The sequence below is a fragment of the Microtus ochrogaster genome, chromosome 2 (genome assembly GCF_000317375.1).
Source record: "Microtus ochrogaster isolate Prairie Vole_2 chromosome 2, MicOch1.0, whole genome shotgun sequence".
NCBI classification, from domain to species: domain Eukaryota; kingdom Metazoa; phylum Chordata; class Mammalia; order Rodentia; family Cricetidae; genus Microtus; species Microtus ochrogaster.
In genome coordinates this window covers 30812408-30823848 of record NC_022010.1, presented here as the reverse complement: position 1 = coordinate 30823848, position 11441 = coordinate 30812408, and the positions used below count along the sequence as shown (strand labels likewise).

The window sequence follows — 11441 nt, the reverse complement described above, 5'->3', positions numbered from 1 at the left end:
AAAAAAAAAAAAAAGAAAATCCCCTTCGGGTCATTGCTAAGTGACTGAGGGGTCTATGGTCCTTGGGGTGGATTGGTATCAACGTGTTGCTTTGAGGGAAGCCTTTGCCAGATGAGATCAATGCCCTACATCACATGAGCAAAAAGTTCATCTGAAGCTATCAGAGTCCTGAGTTCCCCCGATCAATGATGAACAACGCCACCCCGCCTCTCTGTCTCTCTCACTCTCCCATGTTCTCCCTCTCTCTATGCTTCTCTTCCTCTCTGTGTCTCCCCGCCTCGTGTGTGTGTGTGTGTGTGTGTGTGTGTGTGTGTGTGTGTGTGGTATGTGCGTGTGTGTCTTTCTCTGCTGTCTCTCATGGCCTGGTCCAGTCTGCTGACCATGTTCAGTCTACTGCTTTCTCTCTCTGCTCTGGACTCTTCCACATGACTGTTATATAACTGCCTCTGGCTATTTTCTCTCTCTCTCATAACTACAGTAAAAACCATTCTCTTAACCAAAAAAATGAACAAAAAGAGCAGAATGGAAGAGGTAGAATTCGCTGACCCTTCTTCAGTGGATTCATCCTGCCTAAAAGGTCTGGAATTTTCCCACTCCTCCCCTTGTCCCCCCCACCCCCCGGTAATCCCAGGAGAAGCACAACCTCCTGCATGGGTCACGCCATTAATCATCTTTCCTACAAACTATTACTAAGTCACATTTTTCCATTCTCGGTTCGTGTAATTACAAAAACCAAACTGTTAATGGATTTCGGCCCATATCCTCATTAAATGTAGCTTTTTTGGTTTTCTGTTGTTATTCTTCTCCAGAAAGTTCTCTCTGAGTCAGTCCTGACTCTCATCTTGTGAGTTAGCTTTCCTCCGCTACCCTCCGATTTTTCCAAACAGCCTTCATATGCCTCTATATGGTTAATAAAAAGATCCAAATGCAAACCGGCTTCCTTCAAGGGTGTAGTAGTCTAAATGAGAATGGTCTCCGTAGAATCCTATGCTTGAATGCTCGCTCCCCACTTAGTAGAACTGTTAGCGAAGAATTAACAATTGTGTGGTCTTGTCACTGGCTGCAGGTTTCAAAAGCCAATGCCAGGCCCAGTCTCTCTCTCTCTCTCTCTCTCTCTCTCTCTCTCTCTCTCTCTCTCTCCACACGCGTGTGTGGCACCTGTGACCCACCCACCCATTTAGCGTTCTTACCACCTTCCCTGATGGCAATTCCCTTTCCCTTGTCTGCAGTCTGATGGCTGCTCTCTAGAGGAACACCTGGTACTCACACACAATGGAGCCCCCAAAGGAAGCAGTTCCACACACTTTTCTGAGGACACAACGACAGTGTGGCATTTCCTTCTCCCTATAAGATCAACTGACATCCGGCCGGAGACATCACTGAATTTTGCTATCGCCAAGTTGTCTTCAGCAAACCCACACACAGTACAAGAAGAAGAAGCATCAAGTCAGAAGCGACCACTAGCCGGGAGAACAAGGGGCCTCTTGCCGCGCGTAGGGCTCAGAGAGTCATGGCTGCATGCAGAGGAGAGGATCTAGGAAGTCCCACACTGAGTCTCTGTGTAAACTAGACGGGGTCATGCACTGTGTATAGAGTGTGAGCCCAAGGAAACAACTGGACGGTAGAAGCAGGTGCAGCAGAACTTCCCTGTCTATGATGACTCGGAGGCCATTTCAAGGGTCATTTATCTGGGGTGTGTGCAAATGCTGCCTATCAGAGAATTTTGACAGCATAATTTATAGAAAAGGAGTATATTCCCTATGTCTAACCTGGCCACAAAGAAGAATCACAGGAATCCCTTCTTATCCACCTGGAGGCTGTGGAACCGCTGGACGGCACCGTGTCCGCACACAGTGCTGCAATCTGCAGTACCCAGACAGCGGAGCTGAAAAGCTAGACGTCTAAGTGATGGCAGGTGGGCAGCATATTACAGCCTGGGCACTCAGGACAAAGGGATAAGCCACGTGCTGGGGTGGGGAGGAATGACACAAAAGATTGCATCATGCAGCTCACAATGGTGCACGATTTAAAAAGTACGATGTATTGACTTCTGAAGCTTTCAGTTTAGTAACCACGTAAGTCACCTAAGTGAAAGGCGGCCACTCTATCTCATTAACCCCATTCCCAGTTCCCAGTCATGGCCCCTCTGTCTAACGTGTCAAAATTCCAGTGAGATAAGTAAATGTGGGTGCTTATTTGAAATTTAGGATTGTAAAATTTGAACATAAAAATCATTACAAAACAAAAAGATCAGAGGGTCTCGTCATTCCGTTCCACAGGTGTTTCTGTGTCTGCCTGACATTTAGTTATTGCTTTTAATTCAGGATATCTTACTAGCTGGCACCAGGGACCGGTTATTCCGTGTTTAATCACGAACACTTCTGAATTAGTAATGCAAATATCACCTCCGTGCCCTGAATATTATGTTTGCTAAAGTTAGCATAGGGGGTGGCAAAATGTAAACAGCTTTAAGGTTACTTTAAGATAACAGGTCCTTCTAATGATCGTGTCTTCCTTTTACACTGTCCCCACATTACTTTTAGACTATAGCTTTCTAAGCCTGACCTCAGGGCAAAGATCTGAGGGCAGGACAATGTCAGAGAAAGCCATGTCTCAAAATAAGATGGACTTCAAGTCCAAGCTCAGTGATGTGTGAACTCCATTCCAGAACCAAGGCTCACGGCGACCCCGAGCCACATCTAACCTTGACCATCAGTCATAGCTCTCTGTGACCCACTGTGAGGAGGGTCTGCTAGCACAAAAAAACGAGCAGGAGTCACGTGGTACATTAGAGAGCCAGGGAAAACCCATTATTTCAATGTGCAATGGTAGTGGTAGAAGTCCTTCTTGCTCAGCGTGTGGTCGCTGGACCGCCTGCATCAGCCTGCCTAAGAATTCATCCAAGCGCAGAACTCAAGTCCTTGCCCGATTCCATCCACCCAGAATCTGTGTTTTCATTGAGAACCCCAGGAAACTTGCATGTTAAGTTGCCAACAGTTTGAGAAACACCAACAGAAGAGGGCGTCCCACCACTTAAAAGTTGGTCCATCCATAATTCTCAAGGTCCAAATCAGGAGCAGAAGGAGAGAGAGCACGAGCAAGGAAATAAGGACCGCAAGGGGTGAACCCACATACTGAGACAATGGGGATGTTCTATTGGGAACTCACCAAGGCCGGCTGGCCTGGGTCTGAAAAAGCCTGGGATAAAACCGGTCTCTCTGAACATAGCGGACAATGAGGACTACTGAGAACTCAAGAACAATGGCACTGGGTTTCTGATCCTACTGCACGTACTGGCTTTGTAGGAGCCTAGGCAGTTTGGATGCTCAACTTATTAGACCTGGATGGAGGTGGGGGTTCCTTGGACTTCCCACAGGTCAGGGAACCCTAAGTGCTCTTCGGGCTGAGGAGGGAGGGAGACTTGATAGGGGGAGGGGGAGGGAAATGGGAGGCGGTGGCGGGGAAGAGACGGAAATCTTTAATAAATAAATAAATTTAAAAAAAAGTTGGTCCATCATTCACACACCGAGACATCAGGGGAAAGCAAAGGTAGGTACGGGTGAGAGACTGCCGAATACACGTAGGCAAGGAGCAAGAGGGCTGCTGTAGCTGACAGGAGGCGCAGCTTGTGAGGGCAGAAGGCAGGTAGTCATTTAACAATGATGGGGGGTGGGGGGATGGGGGTGCTGCTACTAAGAAGCAGACAGCATAGCTTAAAACCAGAGCGAAGCTCTGGGGGAGCCAAGCCAAGAAGCCTTGGAGTGCCTGGGCTGTGATCTCTGAGGCTGTTTAACTTTTCCTAAAACTCATTTCCATCACCAACAAAACAGGCAAGCTTCCCATGAGAGGGTGACCAGATCAAATACGGTTTGCATGAAACTTTTGGGCTCCCGTATGAGGCTCAGTAATGATACAGAAACTAATGGCTGGCAAGGGATCAATATGTGCTAAAATTTGTTCCTTCGGGATTTCGCCAAGTCTAATTCTAATACTGAGGTGATTATTTTTAAGAGTTTTTTTTTTCATTATATATGTACATGTTTCTGTGAATGGGTTTGTGAATGTGGATGCAGTTCCCACAGAGGCCAGAAGGGGGCAGCGGGTACCCTGGAGCAGGAGTTGGAGGCAGTGGAGAGCCATCTGATGTGGGTGCTGGGAATGAAAGTCCTGTCTTCACTAAGCCCATTTTATAAGGTGATTGTTATTCTCATTTGAAAGATGAGGAAACTTACTTTACAAAAAGTAAGGAAATGTCCCAGGGTCCCTTCCCAGACACAGTGCAGGACTTGCCGCTCGGGCTCACATACACTTCCTCGAGGCTGGCTCTCACCCTACTCACTGCTCAGGTTGCAGACGGACGGGTGTCACCTCACCAGTATCACGCTGTCTCCTGGGGAAGGATGCCGCACAAGTCAGTTTCTACGTCTGAGATGGGAAGGAGAGCAGGAGATCACAGGACAGGGCCCAAGCTGGCCAAGTAGAGACCTCCATGCTGACGCCCGGAACTGTGGCCCTGCCAGAGCTGACAGAAGGCTGTCACTTCTCACTGTGAGATGGAGATGAGTCTTGGACAGCCAAGACCTACTCTTCTTTACCCACTATTCCCAAGCGTTTCGACCCCACAGGGTGCCCTGACAGAAGAGGGTTGCTTATCTCCCAGTTGGTCAGCTATGGGTAAGGCCAGATTCTATATCTTCTTCCTTAAAAATCCCACCCTTAGTTCCTTCATCAGACCGATTTAAACTCAGTGTGGACAACCGATGGAAGGCCAGTTATTTATCTGGGGCCTCCGGAAGTGTGAGAAACCGCCACTCCATTGGAAGGCAAACTGCTTCTTGCTTGTGGCAGTCTCCTGAACTCACAGGCATAGTCCGACAGCCCTGCTTAGAAACCACAGCTCAGCCGATGCCAGTGTCTTCCATGGGTTCATTACCTTTATTTTTCCTTCATAAAAAAATAAACAACAGCAATAGGGTCCATGTTGTGTGATTTCACACGATGATACTGGTAAAATACTTTGCGCCCTTCTGGGGACTCAAGTCAACATTAGCAGTCACACTTCTTCTTTTATTTATTTAGATTACCCAGAAGCCTCTTTCATGCCAGGAGAGCAGTGCACAGTGCAGAGGTCATGTTTGCCAGACATTGCCAATGCATGTCAGTAATAGGCTGCATCTTAGGGGAAAGATGGTATGTGCATCTGTGTGTGTGTGTGTGTGTGTCTGTGTGTCTGTGTGCCTGGATGTGTCTGTGTATATCTGTGTATGTGTCTCTCTGTGTGTGTATGTATGTTGTATATGTGTCTGTGTATGTGTGTCTGTGTGTGTCTCTGTGTGTGTCTGTATGTGTCTGTGTATATCTGTATATGTGTTTCTCTGTGTGTGTATGTATGTCGTATATATGTCTGTGTATGTGTGTGTGCATGCACAACAATCAATGTGGGTTTGTCTTTCAAGTCTCTTGGTAAGCATTACATACGGGTCGTGTCCTGAGCAGGCTGTAGATATGACATGGACAGAAATCTTGAATGATGATGATGTTGATGCTAGAGATTTGCTTACTAGCTCCACAAATTAAAACAAATATTTTAAAGCAGGTTTTCAGAGGATCTTTATGGCTGTCACTAAACAACCAGGAAAGGCTTGCCTTCTATAATTTACTTAGTGTTGTGTTGAGAAAAATGTTAAGTATCAGAAAAAAGAACCTGAGGAAGGAGGAGAGATGCCTTCAGTGAGGGGCTCATTTGGGTGCCAAGGGCAATCTTTGAAGTTTCTTGGGAAAGGAGCCCAGGAAAGGAAGAGAACACGCCTTTGAGGCCTTACATCTTGATTACACTATGGACTATTCCTCACACAAAATGCTCATCGTGGGGGCTAAAAACCTAAGTAATTAGTAGAGCAAGGATTCTTAGCCACACGTCTTGGGCTAAAAACCTAAGTAATTGGTAGAGCAAGGATTCTTAGCCACACGTCTTGGAGCATCCGAGTTGGCCGGGGACACTGGCACTGCATCTCCATTTCTGGGAAGGTCTGTGTACGATTCTTAAAGGTCAGTGGTGCAAAGCGCTGACGATCCTGCCCCTGCCTTTCTCAATCTAACCGCCTTGGCCGCTGTTCTTGGTTAGATGCCATCCCGCACCTAAGGCAGGAATGTGGTGGCTGCAAAAAAAAGATGAAAGCTCGCTAAAGTCCATCACGGCTAGGCCTCAGCTTGTTACAAATGTCAAGTTCCTATTGTGTACAGACAGACTCTGCAGATGCCAGACACATTGAAACCAGGCTGCTCGCCTCCACCACTTGCCCAGCTTTGAGAAAATCCAACTGGAGTGTTATGCCAACAACACTCAAAATCGGTAGACCCTATGCCACAGTAGCAGTAACATCAAATTGAAGGCTATTTTAGATAAATAGATAGATTATATATGCATACATAGATAAATATGTTATAAATGCATATATATATATATATATACACAAGGAGAAGACATGGCTTTGGTGTATATATTGACAGAAGTAGTATATGCTATGGAGACAGACATCCTGAATCCACTTGGTTGGGGCTATGCACACACTCTCTTCTAATACAGCACTTAGCCACTTGCAACCCTTACCTACAAACTGCACACACACACACACACACACACACACACATACACGTACACACACACACACCAGAGCAATGCACCTAGCAACCTGTTAGCAACCTAGAACACCCACCTGCATCGAGCCACAGCTCCCACTGGGAACAGTAGAATAACTTTGTCCCCCATTTAAGAACCATCGAACTTAAATTCTATTTAATTACTACACACTCATCAGGCCATTGGGGGGGTGGGGGGACAATCCGACCTGAACCAGCTTTGAGTACATTCACAAAGAGACAAGCTGTGCTCACTGATGAACTATAGAATCCTCTAATTACCATCTTATGCCCGTGTATTATCAGTGCGGATGATTAAAATCAGACGCAACACGGAAAGGGGCGGGTGTAGTGAGCAACAGCTTACATAATTCTAGCCCATCAATCAAAACAGACCCACCCAAACTACATCCCTCAGAAACCGGCTCCTCTGTTCTCTTCTGGTCTCCACAGGGACAAGACACACACACAACAAACATACATACAAGCATGCAAAATGTTCACACAATAAAAATAATCTTAAAAAAGGAAAAGAAAAGGAAACCAGCTCCACTTTCCTTTCCACCATAGAAAGAAGCCTCGGGCAATATGGGCCTTGAATGTCTTCATTCAAGCCGTCCACTGGCACTCTTAATAGTATATTCCTGACTAATTTGTACTACTGCTTTGTTTGATTAAAGTTGTCCTGGGGCTGGAGAGATGGCTCATCACAAGCCTGTACTCCAGCCCCAGGGGATCTACTGACCCTGGCCTTCACCCACATCCACATGCACACTCAGATACACCTACACATAATTTTAAAATAGTAAAAAAAAAAAAAAGGAGAGAATTCTCTTGGAAAAATAAAACTTCCCTGTTACTTTGCAATTATTTCTTTTCATTAAATTCCAAGAATCTGGAAGCATCCAGGCGAGACCTGTGCCACAGGCAATGCTATCGTCAGGGTCAATGCCGACTGGGTCCATCCTACCAACCGGAGCAAAAGAATCTTGAGAAGGCTAAGTTCGGGATGCTCCCACCTCCTGGCTGCTGTCCTGAGCCCAGTCTTCCACCTAGAAAACACGCCCTAGTCAGACTGGCTCGCTCCCATTCCTCTTCAGACTGCCCGCACAGTTAGAAAAGCTCCCACCATGCATGCTCCCTACAAGAAAACATGCTGCAAATTCCACTCTTCAATGGAGAAACATCTCAGTGGTCTTTGTGTCTCTGAGGTGTGAACACCCTCCCACAATGGTGTATGTGAGGGGAAGCCAGGGTGTATAAAATGCACCCTGAAAAAAGTTAATGACAAGCCTCAAATCTATTCTGAAGTTTCCAGTATTATAGACTAAGATGGGGGGGGGGGGGCTGATTGATGCAGAGTGTCTTACCTTGGCTTCAGGTCACTGGGAACATTGTAATTGTGTGTATGCATGTGTGTGCATGTGTGTATGCATATGTGTGTGTGTGTACGTGTACGAGCGCATGAGGTGCACCAATGCATGCGTGTCCATCTTAATAGTTTCAAACAGGTTCTCTCACTAAACCAGGAACTTGTCAGTTTAGGGACAGGGTGGAGGCCAGCAAGCCCCAGTAACTGTCCTGTCTTCACACCCCTGAGCACTGGGGTTCACGTTACACGGACATTTTCACACTAGGGCTGGGAATCGGAACTCATGTCCCCTCACTTCAGGAGCAGAGCGGTCTCCCCAGCCGAAACTTTCTAACTGAGTGCCCCCCTCTTCCTCTTACAAACTGGCATTTCTATTTCCCTACCAAGGAGAAAGTCTTGGTAGGGAACGTTTTCTCAGGCATTCAAAACGCACGCCATCCTAAGGGTCCTTCCTGCTGTGGGAGAATGCACCGGTCAATGTCTCATTTGCTTGGCCCTTCGGCTCCACCCTCTCCACAGAGTACACATCACCGTTTCCCGGACTGCACCACTCAGACCCAGTTGGTTTTGGGACACTCAGCACCCTACTAAACATGTATAAGGGCTGTGTACCTTCGTCTTCCAGAGCAACCTGGCCAAGTGGAATCCATCATGGATGGCCCTCCCTCCCTCCTGCCACTGAGATCAAAGCCCATTTCCACATCCTTCAAGTCTATCACCGGGTGTTTATTCTTTTGGCCACAACAGTTCCTGAGAACCATTGGATGGGCTCTCTCAGTGCTCTGCAGCAAACCCGGCAGATACACTCTATGCTTATTTATTTATTTATGCCCAAGCTGGCTAGTTACCCAAGAGTCAATAGCGGCTCTGGACTGGGCTTCTGGGAGCTTTTCTTCTCCACTAGGGTTGCTTGGTGTAAGAAACACCAAGAGAGCAATTAGCCCCAAGAAAATAACCTTTTTGCACGTTCCTGCCGATTAAAGTTATTAGTGGTCACAACTACAGAAGGTGTGAGGATCTGCATCCTGCGGGCTGAGCTCATCTGACCCATTTAATGGGCATAATGGAAAAAGCAGTCACCAGCTGGAGTGTTGGGTGGGGCTGAGTGTGCCCCACCCTGTACTCCGTACACTGTCGACAAGATACCCTTCTTAGCTGTTACAAGAAAAGCACCCTCCAAGACAAACACCCTTCTCAGCTGCTTCAGAGAAAAAAAAGGTTCGGCTATGGACGGCAGGTAGGGTGGCCAGGTCTCCCAGAAAGAGGACAGCAGCCAGGTAGAAGATTTGCAGGGACAGAGCTATAGACTAGGGCGAACGGCATGGCCACCCACCTCTTGATGTAGCTGCTGAGGCGGTAGACCTGCCCGTCGAAGCTCACTAGGCCGTCCCCAAAGACATTGAAGCCCCCTCGCGCGTCCGTGGGCTCCCCAGGCCCGGGCACCACGAGCTGCTCGCCACGCAGCTGGAAGGCACCAGGCTGTAGGCGGAGCAACTGCGACAGGGGCAGCAGGGCCAGTTCACAGTCGCAAGTCCACAGGCTGCGGAGCTCCCCGGACGAAATGGAGGTCAGGCTAGGTCTAGCCACAGGCTCGCACGCTGCGGTGGCCATACCCAGGCTGTGGCTCGGTCCCCTTCCTAACCTGAGGATCGCCAAGTAGGAGGATTAACTACTGCACACAGCAGTCGCTCCAGAGCCTCCTGTCACCCTTAAGGCTGCCCGCCGTCGAGGAGTGCTGCCGGCAGGGCACCGAGAAAGCGGTCCCCGCGCTGCGCAGCCTTTTTATCAAGCGCCGGGCACGCCCCTCCGGCCCCCAGGCAGGACCCCAGATGCTCCACTCCAGCAGAGCAATCAGCGTTTCATAACTTGGCGCTCTCCCACCTCGCCTGCTCACAGCCAAGACGTACTTAGTCATCTCACTGGGGTCAGACACTCAGCCCCCGCGTGGGGCCCTCCCTGCCTGTGCACACTGCCTAGTGCAGCATCTTCTCCACGACAGATGCCCAGCCCTGGCTCAGCGCCCATCCATCCCTCAGGTACCACTGCTCCCAGGGTCCCTGACCCACTTTTCCACCTGGGTGGGGCCCAGGGGCTGTCAGAGCTCAGGCTGGGAGTTCCATATGCATCTAGATTCCCTCACCGCATGCGCAGTCTAAATCTTCAGCTTCCTCCCTCTCCACCTAGATGACCGGGCATTTCCTTCTCTTGGCTCTTCCTGGCGGGGGTTCCCACCCACCCAGCGTCATTCCATGAGCCGCCTGCCACTTTCCCACGAGGCTTTCTGCATCCCCTTGTGCACTGTATTTCTTGATTCTCTTGCTTCTGCTGCCCCCGGGGCCCTTGGATGGTTATGTGCTTGGATTCAAGCCGGAAGACCCCCAGCTGGCCTCCTTCGTGGACTGAGACTCTGACCACCAGTTTATAGATATTTGGGTGCTCTAACTATGTGCTCACAAGTTTCCTAAGGGATGAAAAGATTGTTGTCCCTTTCAATTTAATTAAATGAAGAGGGGTAAAGAACCACGAACTTGTAGTCTAACGGAGGAGCAGGCAAGTTTCCCAACAGTTAACACTGACCGATGAAAGGTCTCTGCTCTCAGGAAACGTGCCTGAGCAGGCAGGAGACTCCTGGCAACACTGAGGACATCTGGCCATAGAACCTGAAAGGCAAGTAGAATTCAGAGACTATATTCAATTTATCTCCATAGTGCCTGGGTTTAATTGAATCAAACAAAAACTTTTCTGCAATATTTCATTTATTCTTCAGTTTCTTGAGGATTTTAAGTGATTGTTTATTTTGTGTATGAATGTTTGCCTGTGTGTAAGAGTACAATACCTGTAGAATCCAGAAGAACACATCAGAATGCTTTTTGCACGACTCCAGCCATATCCTAAAAGCCAATCTAATGCATCCCCTTTGTCCCAGAGATTCATCTTATCGGTTCTGAGACAACCTTGAGTGATACAGAGAGCTTAACTCAAACAAACTCTCACAGACCAGTTCACACCACCGCTGCATTCACTCCTAGACTTTCCTGTCAGAGCCCAAGGATCTGGGGCTGATGAGATGCTTAGCAAAGTGCCTGACACACAAGAGGGAGGCTCTGGGTTCGGATGCCCATCACCCACATAGAAGCTGGGCCCGACACAGGGGCACACGTCTGTGACCTGAGGCGGTGGAAGACGAGTAGATGCGTGGAGCTCACTGGCTAGGCAACCCTGCTGAACTGATGAGCTCCGGGTTCACTGAGAGATCCTGTCTCATAAAAATCAGGGAGAGAGTGATTGAGAAAGTCACCCGGCACTGACCTGGGACCTCCACATACGTACACAGGTGCACAGCCGTGCTAAAAACCCTCCTGTGTGTGTGTGCACATATCCACAGGAACACACACACACGAGACAACACACAGCCACAGGAACACACACA

General features: G+C 48.4%; 1 protein-coding gene across 1 annotated transcript in view; it reads right to left on the bottom strand.

Annotated features, from left to right (window-relative positions):
• The window catches only part of Medag (mesenteric estrogen dependent adipogenesis), a 21328-nt gene extending 10716 nt beyond the window's left edge, over window positions 1–10612 (bottom strand). The window contains exons 1-2 of the mRNA XM_005344723.3: window positions 10589–10612; window positions 9345–9653 (exon numbers count right to left, since the gene is read on the bottom strand). Of these exons, the coding sequence (XP_005344780.1) occupies window positions 9345–9622 (278 nt within the window). The 5' untranslated portion in view covers window positions 9623–9653; window positions 10589–10612. The remainder of the gene's footprint in view (window positions 1–9344; window positions 9654–10588) is intronic.
• Window positions 10613–11441: the final 829 nt, after the last annotated feature.